This window comes from Apteryx mantelli, chromosome 26 (genome assembly GCF_036417845.1).
Source record: "Apteryx mantelli isolate bAptMan1 chromosome 26, bAptMan1.hap1, whole genome shotgun sequence".
In the NCBI taxonomy this organism is placed as follows: Eukaryota; Metazoa; Chordata; class Aves; order Apterygiformes; family Apterygidae; genus Apteryx; species Apteryx mantelli.
In genome coordinates, this window is record NC_090003.1 from 6,353,128 (window position 1) to 6,372,741 (window position 19,614).

The 19,614-nt window shown below is 62.3% G+C and overlaps 1 protein-coding gene across 1 annotated transcript in view; it reads right to left on the bottom strand.

The window, feature by feature from the left end:
• The window catches only part of CASZ1 (castor zinc finger 1), a 112,859-nt gene extending 93,749 nt beyond the window's left edge, over nucleotides 1-19,110 (bottom strand). Inside the window, exons 1-2 of the mRNA XM_067311283.1 lie at nucleotides 19,064-19,110; nucleotides 10,604-10,656 (exon numbers count right to left, since the gene is read on the bottom strand). Of these exons, the coding sequence (XP_067167384.1) occupies nucleotides 10,604-10,656; nucleotides 19,064-19,110 (100 nt within the window). The remainder of the gene's footprint in view (nucleotides 1-10,603; nucleotides 10,657-19,063) is intronic.
• Nucleotides 19,111-19,614: the final 504 nt, after the last annotated feature.

The following is a 19,614-nucleotide window of genomic DNA, read 5'->3' on the forward strand; positions in this document are numbered from 1 at the left end:
TCCCTTCCTCCCAGGGGCGTCAGGAGTGCTCGGTAATTAATGTTTGCCAGGTGCTCAGAGATCCTCAGATGAAAAGTGCAATGGGAGGGGGAAGGATGATTAATTTATTATTATTATTACAGTTTAATGCTTTCCCCGCAGACAGTGTGCCAGGGCTGAGCAGGGCATGAGTCACACTGATACGTGGGACATCCCCCTGCGTGTCTCTCCTGCCTCTGTTTTTACGCTCAGCCCGTTTTCCCAGCAGTTTCTCCCCGCTGCGCTGGAGCTGCCCCCGGGGCCCGGGGCCGTGCTCCGGGTTCATGGGGGCTCCGGGTGCTGGCTCCCAGATTGCAGGTTGGAGATCTGGCAGCTCTGTGCTCCTCCTGCTCCTGCTCCTGCTCGGGGAGTTTATTAGGCAAATGCTCTTGCCCTATTTCTGTAATTTTGTTTGATTTCTGTTTCGTCAAGGGAGGCGCCCGGAGGCCTCGGGGCCTGGGCGGCAGGAGCAGACAATCCGTGCTTTCTTCCCCTTTCCTCCTCTTTCGCTCCTTCCTTCTCAGTTCGGTTTCAATCACACTATTGGCACATGGTGCCCAGCAAGCGCTGCCAAAGCGGCCGTGCGGCGTCTCAGCGTGCCGGGTGCGGCCCCGCCAGCATCGCCTCTGCCAGCTACCAGCGCTCGGCGTTGCCCGAGCGCTTTCACACCAGCTCCGCACCACGGGGCTGCTGCTCCTCCAGACGCTCCGCAGCTTCCAGCGTCTGCTGGAGGCTGAATGCTGCTCCTCTCTTGACCAGCGCCTAGAGGCACCTGCTGTAAGAGGAGCAGGCCATGAGGCAGCGAACACGCCGCGTCCTCGTGCTGCACAGGGGCCTAAAAGACTCCGGGGGAAGGAGTGGCAGGGGTTTGAATACACGAACAATTAGTTACAATTTCCTACCGCCATTAGCAGCGCAGCCGGGGATCGCAGGGTGGGGAGGCGAGGGGATCGTCCTGCCCGGGCACCGGGGCCGACCGGGAAGGTGCCTGGCGCTGCGCAGCACGTGCCCTGCCTGCAAAGCCGGCAAACGCCAGCCCGGCTCGCCCAGCGCACTGCTGCTGCCGCCAGCCCCGCGCCCCCCGGCACGCTGGGCCCCCGGCGGCCCCGGGTGAGCGGGACGCACTGTGCAGGGCAGGCCCTGCCGCAGCGGGCCCCCGCTGCAGAGCCCCAGGGCCGCTGCTGCCCAGAAGAGCTGCAGCTCCACTTGCGCCGCTGCACGCAGGCTCCGGCACAAACCGAAACGCAAGGCCCCCCCTGTGCTCACACGCGTGTGCAAATGCTGCCAGGCACTGGGCGCACAGCCGCTGCAAACGCCCCGCTGACTCTGCCTGGCCACCAGCGACAGGGATCGTCCAGTACGTTTTAGCAGGACATACGCTGAAGGCCTGATGCCCCGGAGATGGCCCGTGGCTGCGGGAAGCCGAGCCGCTGCTCCGCTCGCTCCCCGGGGTAGTAACCCGCTTCCGCAGCAGCCGCCTGCTGAAACGGGCTGCGCGGCACCCGGAGCAGCAGCGAGCGCCTTGTGCGGGCTCCCGCAGCACGCGTGCCGGTGGGGCGCCGAACGGACCCCGCTGGCGGAGAGGACCCCGGGGAAGCGCGGCCGCAGCCGCTCGGGAGCCCTGCCAGGGTCAGGGGGGCGCGGGCGCAGCGGCGGGCGCTAAGTGTGAGGCAGACGCAGCGATTGCATTACTGCAGGAGCCCGGGCTGGCAGTGCCGAGCTATCGTCCCCGTAATCCTGTTAGCCAGCAATCTCCATTCCGAAAGAGCTTCATTTCTTTGTGAATATTTGTAAACTAGATATCTAATGGAAAATTATAGGAAAATTATAGTGAAATTCATGACGAAGAAATCCGATTAGCCCTAATTCAATTATGCCATCTTAGCCCACACAGCACATTTCCCATTTTTTTCCCATAAATACCAATGCCAGGGGTCCGGGTAATCAAATAAAATTGAAAATCATCTTCCCATTAAATTCAATTAGCTGCAATTTCTAAAGCCTATCAGAGATTTTAATTACTAAATTATAAAATTCTCCAATGCTAAATTGAAACTAAAAAAATTGCACATCCTTGTATTTCAGAAGAAAAAAACCTAGCAGAAACCTTGAAAAATACCCTTCTCCTCCCATCAGCACCCACGTGAGCGCGGGTCTGGGGAGCTTCGTCAGAGAAACGATCGCGGAGGGACACGAACCAGGCCGCGGGAAGAGGGTGGCTGTCTCAGAGGGAAGGAGCTTGGACATCGGCCGCGATGGAAACGGAAAACCCAGCCCCACTGGGTTGAAAGCGGCCTGGGAGAGGCCAGCGAGCGCAGCAGCATCTTTGCTGCCTTTCCCGCCCGCGCTCGGCAGCCCGAGCTGGCGCTCCGCACTTCCACGCCGCTCCGCCGCGAGCCGGCGCGCTCCCGGGCGCCGGCTAACAGCGCAGGTTCTCCAGGAGCTGGGATGAGTTCTGCCTGCGGATGGGCTCCGTGGGGTCGCCCCTCGAGCCCCCGCGGGCCCAACCCGGGGCAACAGAGCCGGCGATGCCCAGAGGGAAGCAGGAGGGCAGATGCTGCCTTTGTGCTCCTGATAAAGCTTCCTGAATAACAGCCGTGCAAGCCCGGTCCTGACACGGCATTAAGGGAAGCTGGAGACCTCAGCAAACCGATTTAGCTTGAAGCGCTACTTCAGGGAGCACGTGGGCTGTACCGGCGCAGGGGGATGCGATCGCCCGTCCCCGATAGCGCCGGCAGGGGAGTTCACAGCGGCACCAGGCAGGCAAGCCCATCCCTAAACTACTCTTTATTCAGCAAGCAAAGCAGGCAGGCAAATGGGGACCCGGCAAAGCCTGCGCCTACGGATGCTCTCTTCCAGCCCCGCACCTCTGGAGACCAGCGTGGCACGGCAAAGTGTCGAAGGGGCAATTAACCGCGCGAGGCAGCGGCGGGGCGAGGAGCTCAGCTCAGCTCTCCGGTTACAGGCTCCGACCCTCGACGCGGCAGCTAGCGAGGCTCCGCTGCGGAGAGGAGCGGGCCGCCGCCAGAGCGACGCTGCGCCGGTCGGGATGCTCCGGGGCTAGCTGCCGCGACGCAGCTCCCTCGGAAAGCACCGCTGCTCCGCCGGAGCGCACCTCTGCCCCGTCCCCTAAAGGGTTTAGCTGTGCACTAGCACAAACGGATCCGGTTTCTAACGCATTTCCCAGCATTAACTAGGTGCTCTGGCTGCCCCTGAACCAGGCTGATACTCGGTTTAATTTACCGGGCGCCCGAAAGTTGCCAGCAGGGAGTTGCCCGCAAACAGAACAACAACAAAAAAGTTAATGATCTGGGCTTTTTCTTTAATAAATAGGCAAACTGGCTGAGCCGGATTGTTGGCTGGGATTCGTCTCCCCTTTATCACCCTGGAGCTTCTGTGACACATTCTCCAAATCATCAGCATTTTGCAATTTGAGGTCGTTACCAAATACGATTTTTTTGCCAGGGAAGGGAGAAAAATAAATTAATAATTAAGAAGGGCAAGCAGGGAGAGGCTGCGGGCTGGATGGCGCTGCCACCTCCGCGGGGATTGCTCAGGCACCTGGCAGCCGCCCAGCGCGCACCTCGGCCGCCGGCTCACCCTGGAATGCGGCGCTGGCACCCAGGTGCGACTTGATGTTACTACGAATTAATCAAAGTCTCCTCTGCAAACGTCCAGCACTAAATCACCGCTGGCTGAGCTTCGAGCGTGATTCCCCCATTGCAGGGATTCGGCGCGGGGAGATCGGCAGCCCTGGGTGAAAAGCCGAAGGGGGTTTCCTCTCTGTGGTCCCCTGGTGCTCCTTGGCACGGGCTTCTCCCAGCTGGAAGAGGAGCACGTCCCCCGCAGTCCCGCTCCCGCTCGCGGCGCCTGGCTGCAGACGCTCCAGCCAGGCTCACGCCCCTGCCGGACCAGAGCGCTCTTACGCCGGAGAGGAACGGGACTTGACTGCGAGCCTGGTGCAGACGGCGAAGGACCGTGCCCGCGCTGCGCGTACGCCTGTGCCCGCCGGCCTGCGTGCCTGCGGGGGCCCCTGCGCGCGCGAGGGTGTGAGCCTGGCGCGGCGCGGCTGCCTGCGCGGCTGCAGGGCACCCAGCCGCCCGCGGGGCCGCCCAGGGGCGCTGGGGCAACGGCTTTGCTCTGCGGGGGCGCTGCCCGTGTCAACACCTCTTGCGTCGCTGAACTCGCCGTACCAAGCCCCCCGTCCCGGCCAGCGGTGCGCGTGCCCTCGCCGCTCCGAGACGCGGCGCTGCCCTGAGCCACGGGCGAATCGTATTCCCCTCTCCGCACTCTGCCTGTCTCGGAGCCCTCTCGTATTTTCAGCGCTCACCAGACCGTGAATTCACCTTCATACCAGTTACAGGGTTATTTAGCTTCTCCTGACGCCAATAACCACCAAACTTTCCTCGGCAGCTCGCTCTCCCCTGGGAGCCATGAAGGGCTCCTCCGCCAGCTGCCCCGCGCCACCCCTGCGCTCCCCGAGCAGCACCGCGGCCAGGGGCACCGCTCGCCCACCGGCTCCCGGCTCCCATCGCAACCCACAGCCACGCTGCGAGGAAGAAGAGAGCCAAGGAGTTAAGAAAGGGATGGAGGGAGCGAAACAGAGGAGGGGAGATAAAGAGAGGGAGAAGAGAAAAAGGGTGATAAAGGAAAAAGGGTGCGAACAGAAGAGGAAAACACCCAAGAGAGCAGGGAAAGGAGCGGGGAGAGGGAGCCCGGCAGGCTGCGGGAATGGGCCGGTCCCTTCCCCGCTCACCCCCCAAGCAGTTCTCTCCAGCGCCCGACACTAACGCATTCGGCAGCTCTCCTGAAATCGCGGGGAGCAACCAGAGGGGCCGCAGGAGCCGTGGGAGCGGGAGCAGTTCTGCGGCCCCAAAGGAGAGGGGCGAAGCTGCCGCGGGGGGCCACGCGCCGGGGAGCTCGGCAGCCTCCAGCCGGGCTGCTCCCCGCTCTCCTGGGCTTCTTCCCTTCCGACCAGATGTTTCCTAGCTGAAGCGAGTGCTGCGGTGACATTTCGCTCGGAAACCAAATGTGCGCTGACGGCGAGCGGCACCCCCGGGAACGCCCTCCCGGCCCCCGGGCGCCGCACAGCCTCGCGCAGCTCACAGGGCGCACGGGCGACCGCAGAGGTTGCGGCGCCTCGTCACATTTGCCGCTGCCTCGGGGCCAGCCTGAGCTCTGCCGGCGGGAAGCTTGCCGGCCGCCGGGCCCTGGCCGCCCGCTGCTCCCGGTGTGGCCAGCCTGCGGGCGGCCGGGCGGCCCGGCCTCCCCACGCAGCCCTTTGGCCGGGCGATTTCATCGACGGCTGACGAAGGGCCTCGTTTTGGGAACCGGTGGGCGTCCCTCCGCCTGTCCTTTCACCGGCTCCCCCGTCCCAGCAGGCGGGTTCGTAGAGGAGCAGGCGACGGCTCAGACTGCACAGAGACAGGCGCAGCGCAAAGCCCAAAGGGGAGAGCGTACAAGGGACCAAGGTGCCGAACGCTCCCCCCGACCCCGAGCTTTCCCGGGACGTTCCCTACTGCTGGAGTTTCGGCTGCATTTGAGCCACCACTCGGCGAAGGCGGATGAGGGGACGCGCAGCAGAGACCCCGCTGCGCCTCGGCGGCCCGGGGCGGGAGCCGCAAGCGCACCCTGGCCTCCCGCTTCCCCTGCCTCCGTGGGGAAAGGCTCCGTGCAAACAATAGATCAATAGAGCCCCCGCCTCTTCGGAAGGAAAACAAACACCCGGATCACCGCAAATTAGAGAATGTTTCGCTTCACTTCATCCAAACAGGCTGACAATTTTTTTGGGTTGTTGCCACGGCGACAGAATAACACAGCGTTCAGCCTGTTGCAGAACAATCAATTAAGTTAATGCCTCCAAGTGCCTGTTTACTCTTCCATTTAGGAGGTGCTGCTCTCGCTCGCTCGCTTTCCTCGTCTCTTGCTCGTTTTCAATTTTTCATCATTTGCTTCCTGTTCCTATTCCTTCTGCATTTTACCTAAAATAAAGTCCCTCCCCTCAACTAACTCCTGGCTCATAAGGAGCCTCCCACGTGGGGGAACGGTCACCTGCAAGAAAGTTTTCCCTTTCCTCTAACTCTCCCATCTTTCCTCCTCTCCTCCTGGAAAGACGAAGCGGAGCTCACCTCACCCTGCGCAATACAGCCCTGCGCCCTCTTGCCAGGGCGCCCAGCAGCTGCCAGTTTCTGACCGCCAGCTCCAGAGCCTCCGGGGCAGAGCGAGGCAGGAGTAACGCCGCTTTTAATAAGATGCTCTAACTCCTTCACTCCACGAAGTGAAGGAGTTGGCCAAGGCTAAGCCTGAGAGACCATTCAGGGCTTCTGCCTGCGGGTCTCTTTGCGCGCTGGTGCCAGCTTCCTCCCGAGCACAACACCCCGACGTTTTTGTCTTTAAACCCCCTGGAGAAGTGTCCATCTCCCCCATGCCCACATAATTCATACTGAAGTTAAAGGAAAAAGCAAAGTCAAGCACCTTGTGAAGACATGCGCTTTCCATGCTGTTGCCTTCTCCTCACCCTACCACCGGCAACAAGTATCTAAACCTAAATCCCACATTAATTTAGCAGGTGTCTACTGAACGGATGAGACAAAACTGCAGACAGGGCAGAGGGGAACTAAGACACAGGGAGAAATCACAGCAAGAGGATCCGATGCGACATCTCGCTGCTCCCCAAGCTGGAGGCTTTCCAGAGGGCTTTGCTCCCCCGAGCCGGTGTTGCCCCCGCTCGCTGGGAGGAGGAGGCCAGGCCTGCTGGGCCACCGGCCCCGTCCGCAGCGGCTCGCCTTTCCCCTCCCGCGCCCAAGTTGTCAGCGAACCTGTTGGAGCAGGGGCTCGTTGACTGCTCCCTGTCCATTACAGCCCGGATTATAAGCATATTGCACAGGGCTCTCTGCACGGTGCTGGGGAAATCCAATACGCTGAAAGGTTAATGCAATCAATTAGGGTGACAAGGAAGTAGAGTAAAGCCTTCCGAGTAGATGAAAGGGAGAGAGAGATGGAGAGAGAGAAAAGCAAAGGGAAAGCGGGGGGGAAGAGAGCAAAGGGACATGGGTGGGAGGAGAAGGAAGATGGCACAGGGCTCCTGTTGCAGACCACAGGCCCTGGCCAGGCCTGGGCCACTGGCTTGTCCCCGCGTGGAGGGGCTGGGGCGATCCGCAGGGACAAGGTGGCCGGAGACCCCCGGGCAGCAGGCAGGACAGGACTCTGCCTTCTTGGCTTCTCCTGTCCACTCCTGTGAAGCGCAGAGCGCTGCTCAACAGCGGCCGGACGGGACGTCCCGCGACTGGCACGTTCCCCACCACCGTTCATTTTGGGGGGCTGGCAGTGAACTCACCGCGTCCTTGCTACCCGACCGCCTGCAAGGCATGGAAGCTCCTGGGTGCCCCAGCCCCTGCCGGGGCGTCTGGCTGCCCCGGCCCAGCCCCGGCGCTGCCACGGGGACTGGCTCAGCGCCTGCTCCCTGACCCCCCATCAGCGCACTTCTTCATTAACCTGGGCCGGCGGGTCAGCGAGCGCAGCCCCTTCCCACCACAGCGCCTGCTCGCGCACCACTCGGCCTAGGAGAACGTGACACCAGCTCATTAGGACAAATTATTACTCTATAACCCCTGCCGCAATGTCCCTTAATATGCCTATTTAGCAAGAGACAAGTCCTGGTGGGCTCCTCGCCATTAAAACAACCTCACAAATCACCAGAGGCACAAGCAGCGCGATCTCCGTGCCCAGGGGCAGGGGACGGTGCGGCCGCAGGCGGCTGGGGTGCCGCGGGGCGCGGAGCCGGCGAGGCGCTGGCTCGCAGGCCTTGCCTTCCTCCTCCGGACAGCCTGCACATCGCAGCGCCGCTGGGGTTGTTCTGCGGACGAGAAGTCACCGCTCCGCTGCGGCAAGCTCTGCAAAAATGCTTTGGGATACCCGTTTGCACCCCTCGCCTCAACCACGAGCATCAGTGTGAGCTGCCACAAGGAGACCTGCGCGATCCAGATGCTTCCTCCGCTTCTCTGTGACAGCCGGGAAGTCGGTGCCTGGCTTCACGACTCGGATGCAACGCTAACCTCACTCGCTAGCTCGCTGCCGGTTAAGCAGCAAAGGCAGAGGGAGGGCTGGAAGCTGCCGGGCGCCGGCGGGCAGCGGCGCTCCCTCGCCAGGGAAGGGCGCGCTCCGTGCTGGGGAGGCAGCGCCGGCGGGCGGCCGGCACCTCGCGGGGAGCGGGCAGCGCGGGCTGCCTGGGCAATGCAGGCATTGCAGCAGCGCTGCAACTCGGGGCACAGAGCGAGGCATCACGGGGGAGACAGAAACACGGGCAAACGTCAGCTGAAGACGGCTACTGAACGGCGATGGGGAGCGAGAGGAAACCCAGCCTCCCGCCTCAGCTGCAGGAGAGGGAAAAGGGAGAAAGAAAACGGTGAACGATATAAAAAGAGCACCGGAGAGAAAAGCGAGCGAGAACAGGAAACGAAACTGCGCCGTACCAGGCAAGAGAGAGTGAGAGAGAAATGTAACGGAAAGAAGTAAGAACGAAAAAGAAAGGAAAGTGTGAAAAGTGAGCGGTGTCGGGCACAGCCCGGGGCAGAGCGAGAGCAAGCAGACGGAGAAGAGAGGGATGGAGGAGAGAAAGAGGGAGGGAGGGAGGGAGGCAAAGGAGGAGAAAAGAGCAAGAGGCGGCGGGCGGCGCGGGCGCGGGCGAGGCAGCGCCCGTAACCAGGGCTGTGAAGCATGAAAAGGGAAGAATCTGCCTGTTCCTTTCAGCGCTCGGAGCATGGCGCTCGCTGCTGACCTACACTGTGCCCGGCTGTGATCACGTTTTCAGGGCCACTGCCCGCCGATCCCGAACAATGATGGGGAGCCTTTGAAGTCGCAGAAAGGAGCCGCAATGTGAACAGGGCGCTTTTTTTTTTTTTCCATATTTTTAAGGGCGGGGGGGGAGGAGGGAGGAAAGGGAAGGCATGGGGGGGAGGCTGGGGGAGAGGCTGCAAGGACAAAACAGAGAGTTGCCCCCAGCAGGGTGCCCCGAAACGAGAGAGACAGAAAAAAAAAACCCAAAACAAACAGTTTATGAGCGGGGCACATGCTGCCTGTGTCTGCCTGCCCCGCACCGCCGGCCCCCCGCGCTCCCGCCGAGGCTTCTGTTCCCCAGCGGTGATGGATGGACGCCCAGGGCCATTCAGGCTGCCGTGTTACCGCCGCGGTATTTACATAACACTGGCCTTCCACCGGCCACCTCTGACACCCCCGGCCGGCCTCGCCGCCGCCGCCGCCGCGCTCCGACAGCCTCCGAGCTGTGCAGCGCGGGGGCTCGGCGTCCCCCCGGCGCCGGGCCCTGCCGGCCTCGCCTGGCCGGCCCGGGGCGCCCGCGTTCGCCCCGAGCGGGGACGGGGAGCAAGACGGGTGCCATGGGCTTAGCTACCCCGGGGCTGCCCCGGAGGACCGACGGAGCGGCATCAGCGTCGTGCTGCCTGTCCCCCGCGGCTCCGCAGCGTGCGCTTGGCGCCGCTGAGCTGCCGCCCCGCGGAGGGGGCACTCCCCGGCCTTCGCTGCGCGACCACGGGGGACTCCCACCGACCACCCCGGCCCTCGGGGGCTCGGGGAGCCGCAGAGGCCTGCAGGGATCAGCAAGCGGGCGCCGAGAGACCTCGGGAGCGTGAGAGGGCTTGGGGAAGGAGAGGAGCCACGGAGACGCCGGATTGTGCAGCGACGCAGACGGTGCAGATGGCGGTGCCGGGAGCGGAGTGAGACTCTGGGAGACACGCGAGAAAGCCCCGTGGTCCGCCGAGCCCCAAGGAAGAGGCAGGGACGGGGGGACCAGCCTCCACGCGGCAGGGAGCTTCAGTGCCCATCGCTGCAGACAGGGCAGGAACTCCGTTACCCAGCACACGGAGACCAGGATTTTAAGAGAGATATATATCTTCCATCTCCCTAGGCTCCACGCCTCTAACTCTTATTAGGCACAGACTAAGTGACCATGCAGCTCTAGGAGACTGTGAAGGATCTTCTCTGCAGTAACAGAGACCACAAGGGTCTAGGTAAAGGGAAAACCAGGAGAACTCAGGATTCAGCTGGAGATGCAGACCTGCTCCCATCCTACCAGCATGTGCTGCAGTCTGAATAGATAAAAATGTGCCAGCTGAGGACAAGAGTGAATGCAACACCATCTTAAGACTGCTTCTATGTGAACTGAGCTCAACTCAACCTCACAGAGACGACAGACACTGCACCCGACTCACTGAGAGGCCCTCACCCATCTCCCACCAGCCCACCCGGATGAAGACAGAGAGGTACACACACATTTGTATCGGTGAAGACAGGGGCAGCAGAGAAGAAATTGAGAAAAACCCACAGCCACAAAACCAGGTGCCCAGCACAACTGGTACACAAGGACAAAGACGGAATTAGGACACACACGGACCATGTCTGCATTAGACCTTCCTCCCTCGTTAGGCCTCTTTATAATCAGCAGCGGTCCAGCCCCAGAAGTTCTAGTGCAGACACAGCCACCGAGAGCAGGCCATGAAGTGAGACACGCAGAGGAAAAGAGAACCCAGGAGGGCGTAGTGACATACCCATTGCAGTCTGAAGTCTCTCCTACCTTTCGGAGAATTCAAGGCCTGGGTTCTTGCCTGGTTTTTAGCTCTGAATTCACTTCATCCTAGGGAGGGAGAGAAGGGATACAGTTAATACACAAGATGCACCTGAGGTGGACAGTCAAGGCACAGACACTCACAGAGGCCCCAGATCAAACACGGGGACAAGCGAGAGCCCAGCCACAGGCAGGGCCAGCGTGGGACATGCAGGCTTTGCAAGGAAACAAGGTGCCCTCCTGGCCCTGCCGGCACCGTGCAGCGACGGGCACCCCATGAGACGCCCGGCGATCCTGCACTGCACTGCGCATGAGGCTCCTAAAAAGGGCTGGAAATAATTTAGTGGGGAGAGAGTAGCTGTTCCCGGGCCAAGTCCTGCTTCCCAGGCACCACAGACGGACCTTGCGGTGACCTGCACCACGCTCTGCCCCACGTCCCAGCGCCCTCTGCTCCATGCCCACTTCTCCCCTTCCCCACCGTCCTGTTTCCCTGCTGGCCCCTCTCCCCAGAGGTTCACCAGGGTGCTAATGCTGATGCCCCCCTCGCACACCAGTGGGGCACAAGATGACGGGGTGCAGGACAGGACCGCAAGGCGCCAAACCCCCTTATCCACTCATCTGCGCTTCTCTGCTCCCGGAGAGCGCAGAGAGCGAGGAGGAAGGAGAAAAGGGGTAGGGGAAAAAAAGTCACAGCAAAACACATGAAAAGTAAATTGAATTATTTAAAACCATATGTTCCAAAAATGTGACAGAGCATAAAAGCCATGCGTGAGACTTCCGGAGGGGGTTAGCCTGCACAGGCACGGCGGGAGGAGAGCTGGCGGGAGGGGGAGGACTCCCGCTCCCGGCACGGGGAGGCGGCAGGGAGCACTGGCAGCTTCGCGCCGGGCAGGCAGGGCACTTCGCCCGTCCCGCAGCCCCTTCCTTGCGAGCGGGCAAAAAGGGCGCGCTCAGGCGCCTGAGCCACGCGTGGCAGGGGAACGAAGCGAGCGGCCGAGGTCTCGCGCAGAGCCCACGGCCCCGGGCGGGAGCCCGGCTGCCTGCGCGGGGTGTCGGGCTGCAGCGCGCCTCCCTCCCTCCCGCGGGGGCGGCAGCGTGCGCCCGGTCGGCCCCTCGCAGGCTTCCCCTCCGCAGCCCCACGGAGGGCAACAGCGAGAGGATGCGCTCTGGGAGCTCCTGCCCGCCCCGGGGGCCCCGGCTTCCTCCTGGCGCTCGCAGCGCCGGGCCAGACATAGATGCCTGGCTTTGGCTGGGACCCGGAGTGGGAAGGAGCTGGTGCGACATCCCAGACGGAGGGATGGACACGGAGCGGAGGGAGCCCCTCGGGTGAGGAAGACGCATGAGCAGCCTGGCTCCCTCCTCTCCCACCCAGCGCTGACGCTAGGGAGGCTGAGGACACGGCTGCTCCAGGAGCCACCGGAGCAGCGGCTCCCCCGCCGCCGTCCTTCTCCCTCCCCGGCGCTCTGCGCTGCTCTCCGGCTCTCTCGCCCGCTCTCCCACCTTCCTGCTTTTGTTCTCTCTTGCTTGCTTGCTCTCCCCATTGCTCTCTCTGCCATTCTGTCACGCTCTTCCTTTTCTCTCGCTCCCTTTTGTTCTCTCCCCCTTCCCGAGCTCTCCGCTCCTCTCCCTGCCCTCCTGCCTTTACTCCCTCACCCCCATGCACAGGCGATTCTTGGGTTTGAGTTTTTAATTGTTTTTTTTTTACTCCCCTTCTTTTGGCCGCAGCTTATCAATGATGCAAGAGGAATAACGCCAATTTACTTAGAATGTGTAATCCCCAAATCAGATTGGGGGATTGTATGAGGCAATATGACCTTGCATATGTCTCCATTAAAGCCAGCCAGGCCTCCTCTTGTATTCTGTGTTCCCAGTACATATTTAGACAGATAACGCTAATTGTACTTGACATGTCCTCTTAAGGATGGACTCTTCCCTCCCCCAGCTCTGCCTGCTTCCCCGGCTGACAGCGCGCCGCAGCAGAGCCCGCTCGCTCGCTCGCAGCGTGCCGCGGCACCTGCGGGGCCGGCCGGGCGCCCGCGCGCCCCGTGTGCCCTGCGCGCCCTGTCCCCACGCCGCCGCCGCTCTGTACGGGGCCGGCTGGCCCGCGCGGACGGGGCACGGGGGGCTGCGGGCAGGGAGCCAGGCGCTGCTGGGACATGCTTAATCTGAGATTACGCGTTGTTACTGTGACAAGCTTGAAATCTCTACAAAAATGAGCAACGTGCTGCTACCTCCGAAGCCGTCGCTGCCACCTCACCCTGCTTGCACCCCTCTCGCCCTCCATCCTCCTCCTCCTCCTCGCTGCCTGCCCCTTCGCCCCTCCCTCCTCCTGCTTCTGCCCCTGCTACTTGCTCTGCTCCCTGCTCTCCTCCTCCGGGCGCATCGGGAGACCCAGGCCTGGCTCCTTCCCATGCCAGAGGATGGAGACGAGCCCTCTGGGCACCAGCCCGGCCGCGCTGCGCTGCCCAGCTCCAGCGAGTGGCCGACCCAGGGCGTTGGGGCCGAGGGAGAGGCCCCAGGCGCCATCGCCTGCTCCGAAGCCTCCCTCCGCCACGCAGGAGGGCTTCCACCCCGCGCCTCTCCTACAGCTGGGCATCCAGCTCTTCGAATAAATATTTATATCTGGCTACTGGCCTATGGATCCCAGCTCCAGCTCCTAGGGAACATCATGAAGAAATCCAGACCTCCTCTTCGCCGAGCTTGCCCGCACAGCTCTGCTCTAGAGCAGCCAGCGGGACGAAGGAGCAGGGGAGCTTGCTCCAAGCAAACCAGTGGATCCAAACTCTTCACCAAAGTGGACTCAGGTTGTTTTTTCCCCTTGACACAACATCCTAATTCGACTTTTTCAGTATCTTTCCTTCAACAACCTTTTTTCCTTCCTCCCCTTCCTACCCGGCAACTGTGCATTTATTAATTCATGAGGCACTAATTAGTTCTTTGTTTAATTTTGTGTTAAACAGACTGACCGGAATGATAACGACTTGCAGCGTTGCATTACGGTCCCCAACCGCCCCTGTTTTCTGACAACAAGGGAGCGCAGTGAGACTGGCGTGATGAACCCCAATTCCCACTCCAGTTGCACTTCATTAAGTCAAAATGTGACAAGAAGCTTAGAGAGCAACTTTCAGATCGGATCGCACATAACAATTGGGCAGGAAACTTTCCGCGGGGGAAGCGGGAGCGGCGCTCGCCGCGAAGGCTGGCACCGCGCGCAATTCCCCCGGCACGCCAGCCTTAAAGGAGCCGGCTCCAGCGCGCGCCGGCAGCGAGGGGGTGCCGGGGGGACGAGGGGAGGAAGGGCAGCAAGCGGAGCCGAGCACTTGTCGTGCCGTGGCAGGCGGCGGCACCGCGTGCTGCTCCCCCGGTGTCGCCTGCAGCGGTGGGTCATGCTGGCCGGGCCGCGCAGCCGAGGGCGCCACAGGTTATGATCCCGCGCCGAGTCGCTCGGGGAACTAGCGGCGCATCTTCAGGAGCCTTCAGCCCCGTGCCTCAGTTTCCCTACTGTGGCTCACTGTGAAACAGCGGGTGATCCTCAACGTCTACCCCGCTGTCAAGAACGGCGCAGCTGTGAAGTCCCCAAGGCTGGGAAGGGGGAGGCAGAATACTGACACCCCCAACACGAAAGTGAGAAGCGCAGGGGACAGCTCTGATGCCGGGGGGGACGGCTGTCCTCCTGGGGGAAGGACCGGCGCCTGCCTTTAGCTTGGTATAGCGCCTGACGCACCGGCGGCACTACCAATCTGTTAAACCGCCATAATCAATCTGCTAGGAACAATAATCTCGGGAAGGCGCAAAGTGGAGCTGTGCCGGGCGGGGGGGAACACAGTCGCAGTCCCACCGGTCCTCGAGCTCTCCGCTGCCTGCCACAAGCGCCCCTGGTAGGAGCTACGGCAGAGGGCTCGGGTGCGCGGCCGCACGCCTGGCCGGCCCGAGCCTCCCCGGGACGGAAAGTCTGAGCGTGACTTGCTCCTCTGCGCCGGCCAGCGCACGACTCACGAACGGGTGACAAGGAGTCTGGGTCACGACCAGGCGCAGCTGCATCTGCCCCGGTCCTGTTGGCACAGGAGGCTCTACAGCGTGTGGCCAACTCCTTGAGCCCTTCTGGCCTGCTGAAGTGCAGTGAAATACAAATAGCCTACAGGAAAGCGAAAATGGTCTTAAAAACACCCTCCTGAGAGGGGTGCTTATGGGAAGAGGAAAAGAGAACGTCCAAGTGCTCAGGACATGGAGTTTTTGCAGCAGTTTGAAAGCATCCTCTGCTATTGCACACCAGGGACTTCAACGGTGGTAATAAGCCAGGAGCAGGCAGAAGTGAAATGAGTTGGGAAGTCTCCACACATTTTCTAGCAGATTTTTTTCACATTTCTCCCTCACCCCTCTCCCACTCTCCCAAGAAAAGGAGGACTCGTTCCTAGCCTCACTCTGAAAAGGTCCACGGCCTGACTAAGGTCCAAAACGCTGGCAAAGCCACAGGAGAGCCCCTCAAGAAAGGGTCCCACGGGGGCTGGGCAGTGGCACGTGAGCCGTGCGGACGGACAGCAAGGACAGGAGGGACTGAGGCAGCGAAGGTCCTGAACGGGGCAGGCAGAGGAGTGAGCCCTGGGCTGGAGCCTCCCAGCCTCGGGGGCAGCCGGCACAGCTCCACTCTCTACCTTTACCACCAGCATTTTCACCCGAGCGAGCCCCAAATCCACGGCGTTTAAACCCACGCAGCAAGGTACCACAGCGCGAGGCTTGCTGGTACAGTCACAGCCGAACAACAGGCGGCTCTGTGCTAGCAGTCGTGTTTGCGCTGGCTTCCGTCCTTCACGAATCTGGAACGCGGCAGGGACCGCTGTGACCAGCTGCTTCTGCATGACAGAATCCCGGGAAGACACCGGATCCCTCTGATTTCAGTCCTGCGTGTGCTCTGGATACCATGAAAAGGCCTATGTCGATATGAACACGCGGGTGGTGGGTTGGAACGGTCTCCAGAAAGGGCAAAAGCACCCATTAACACCGCAGGCAAGGATGACTGAGAAGGTCCAGGACTGCTGGGGACAAGGGTGACCCCACGCCGTCCCCGCCTGACAACCCTTCCTAGTCATACAAAAGGCCTGGAAGAGACAAGGCTGCTCCACAGACGCAACTGGGCCTCGTCTTCTGCCCAGGGGGGTTAGAGCAAAAGGCAGATACAACTACTGTCCTTTCCTGCGGGGAGCCCAGCACAGGCGGCTGCCCAGGGGACCCGTCCGGGCGCGGATGCCGAGCGGAGCGCCGCTCAGCCCTTCATCAGGAGCGGGGGAGCGACCCAGAGGCACAGCAGCTTCCCGGGCCGGCCCGCACCTGGCCTGAGCAGGGAGGAGGCTGCTGAGCCACGGCGAGGAGCCCGGTGCGGCGGACGGCGCAGAGCAAGGGGCAGCTGAGAGCCGCCCCCATTTCCCGGGCTAGAGCCTCGCGCGCTCCCGCTGCACTGTCGTCCCCCGCTGCCCGCGCCTGCTGCGCCTGGGCTGCTCGGGGGAGCGGCGTGGGCTGACGGAGAGGGAAACTCATGTCATCTCCCCGTTTCCCCTTTTCTTGGCCGCCATCACAAGGCAGCTCCGGCAGAGGAACACAAACCAAGTCTATCCATAAATTGTTAGGGCCGCGCAGTTGTTAGCGCTGTTGTATCCTGCACACCAAGTCTCTCTACAAAGAGCAAAGTTTTATGCTCAGAATGCAGGGAAGGAGCATCCCAGATAAGCCGTGGTCTGCCCCTTCTTCCCAAAACAACGTGCGGAAATGTCCTCACCTCCAGCCCCAAACCTCTTCAACCAGGCACACTCTCCTCCCGGAATCACGGGCCCGCTGCCCCCCTTCGCTTCCCCTCCATCTGGCTGGGAGCAGCCTGGGACCGAGCGCTCTTCCCAGCCCTGGGAGAACCCTGCAGTTTCTCTCTCATAAAAAAGAAAAATGGGAGCTATAAAAAAGGCAAAGAAAAGCAAAGCAAAGCAAGGGAAATCACTGCAACGGAGGAAAAGAGCAAAGCCCCCTTCCCCTTCCGCCTGCTACCTGCCTTTCAGGCGCGGGGGGAGCTGCCGCCCCACCGCTCCCCGGGACTCCCCACTCGCGCCGGCGCTCCCGGGGCACCCCGCGCCGCCTCTCGCCCTTTCCCCCTCTGCCGAGACCTGTTGCGTGGAGCCGAGGCCAGCTCGATAAACGAGGCACAAACGGAAGGAGGAAGATGGGCACTGAGCAGCAGGACGGGCACAGCGGCCACCTGCAGCAACCCTGCAGCTCGGCAGCCCTGGGATGGAGGGCAGGGGATGGAGGGGCAGGGGACAGAGGGCAGGGGACGGAGGGGTAGGGGATGGAGGGCAGGGGACAGAGGGACAGGGGATGGAGGGCAGGGGACGGAGGGGCAGGGGACAGAGGGCAGGGGACAGAGGGACAGGGGATGGAGGGCAGGGGACAGAGGGCAGGGGACAGAGGGCAGGGGACAGAGGGGCAGGGGCCACGTGGCCATAACTGCTGCCCTTCCCTCCTGGTCCCGGCTCCTTGCACGGACGGCACCAGGCCCAGGCAAGGCGCAGGCCCCCCTTGCAGCACAGCGCAGCGCAGGGACAGGGCTAAGGCAGGACCCCGAGGGGCTGGTGGCACCTCCTGCCCCAACATCTGTAACGCACAGCAGTCCCCAAACTTGGCATTCGGCAGCCTTGAGTCGCCTCCTGCTAATTTGCTGTCAGGCTGCCTAAGCAAACCAATTAAAGTAATCATTAATTATAAAAAAGAGAGAGAAAGACCATGCACACATGGAGGACTGGAAAGGGCATGGGGAAAAGAAGGGCAGAAGGGAACAGCGCGAAAGCAGAGAGCGTGAGAAAGAGGGGAACAAATAGACCAGGGCCTTAAAACGCGCAGCCCCGAGCCTCGGGTGAGGGCAGCGGAGGGGTGAGGGGTCCCGCGGGCAGGACGGGAGAGACGGAGGAGCGGGGCCACGGGAGAGGCGAGGGCTGCCGGGACGGCGAGGCGCGCGCAGGGACCGGGTCCTGCCACGGTGGAAGCGGGCACCGCTGACGCCGGCTGGCTGCAAAGCCGTGCCGGAGGCCGGCTCCGCGCTCCCTCCGCCGTGCCAGCAGCGCTCGGTGGGCAGAGCGGTGGCGCGCGGCGGCTGAGCGCGAGGCGCTGGGCAGCCCGCGGGCCGGGAGAGCAGAGCAGGCGAGGCGGGCAGAGGCGGGATGCGCGCCGCGCCTCGGCAGCGCGGTCCCTCCGCCGCAGGCTTCCCAGCTCCCGCAGCAAGCGCCTTCCACGGGGATGAAAAATGGGCCGTTGATGAAAAGCCCCTGATTATGCGGATTTGGCGGGGGCCCTGCTCGGCCGGAGCGGATTCCTGCCGCTGCGGCGGGCTCCCCGCGAGCTCCGGTGGCAGCGAGGGCCGGCAGCTGTCAGCGCCGCCAGCAGGCCCCCCCCGCCGCCCCCGCGCCCCGCGGCGCCCGCGCCCGCTCCCCGCTCCCCTTCGCCGAGCCCCGGCCCGCGTCGGGCGGGCGGCCGGCGGGGAGCGGGGCGGCACCATGGAAACGGGCCCCGGCCGGGGCCGCCGCGGCCCCCCCCGGCCCCGCTGCCCCTTTTGAGGAGCTGTCAGGACCCTGAGTGAGTGTCACACGACCCAAGGACCAGGCGTGACCAAGCCTATTTTCTGCCTCAAATTTGATTGATTAAAAAACTTTTTAGGAAAACCATGTTAAAAGACAAAAAAAGAAAAAAGAGGGAAGAAAAAAATTAAGCAGAAAGGGACAAGGGGGGGGAAAGGGAAAGGCCTCTGCGCTGGGTTTCCCTGGCAATAGCACCAGGGGACAAGTGTCAGAGGCAGATAAACAGCACAACCAGGCCGAAAATAAAGGTCAAAGGAAGCATGAAACTTAACACAACAGTGATTAAGATAATGATGAAGCAGGGGACCCCGGAAAAAAATAAATACGACGCACCGAAACACACACACACACACTTCAAGCGATGGCCCGAGAGCCCTGGGAAGAGGGGACGCCCTGCGCTGGGGCCTGGGGTCCTCGCACACAGCACGAACGGGGAACGCGGAGGGGAGGAATTGGGGAGAGGGGGCTGCGACGGGTCCCCCAGGCTGGCTGCTCCGCGCGGCGCCTGCCAGGGCGGGCGAGGGTGCGGAGCCGAGGGGCATCCCGGCCCTCCCAGCGCCGCCCCGCCGCCGCGTCGTCCCCAGCGCCGCCGCCAGCCCTGCGCAGACGAGCTCAGAAAGGCTGAAGAATTCAGAAAGTAAATCGCAGAACGTCAGGCCCCTACTTCATCTCAAAACTTCCAGGATGATGTTGAATTTGTGGAGCCCCCGGGAACTGCCGGGGGCCCGGGAGGGGCTGTGCCGCCCCCCGCGCGGCAGCGCAGCAGGCGCAGCTCCCGCACCAGCCGCCTCCTCCGCGAGCCCGCGACGTTCGGGCGCCAGAATGCGCTCGCTGCAACAGCTTGGCCACCTTTCCGCACCTTCCTCCCACCGCCAGCAACTCCGATTCCCTGTGAAGTGTCCTCATTTTGCCTTTTTGCGGCCACGGGGCGGCACCGCGGCCCCCGCGCGCGGGAGCGCACTGCCGCCGGCGAGCCCCGTCCCCACGCGCGGCCCCGGCTCCCGCAGCACCGCCGCAGCTCGCTGCCGCCGGCCCAGGCCAGCGACGCCACGCAAACCAGGGCGGCAAGTTTAACCCCCGCACGGGTAATCCCAGCTGAGGCGGGGGCCTCGTCCTGGCGCTGCGCTCGCTCCCTTACCTTGCCCAAGGAGCGCGAGCTGTTGGACAGCGCGGCAGGAAAGGCAGGAAACCTTTTCCTGCTAAACGTTCTGGGGAAAGTGAGTCTCTTAGCTGAAAATTTTCTTCCAAGTTGTGGTTATCTCAAAGAAGAGCAAAGAAAATTTTTGTTTTTCACCAAAAAGGGTTGAAAAAGTAATATGCACGTGTGTGTGTGTATGTGTCTGTGTGTAAATATATATATATATATATGCACGTGTGGGTGCAAACACACACACACACGCTCTTAATTCC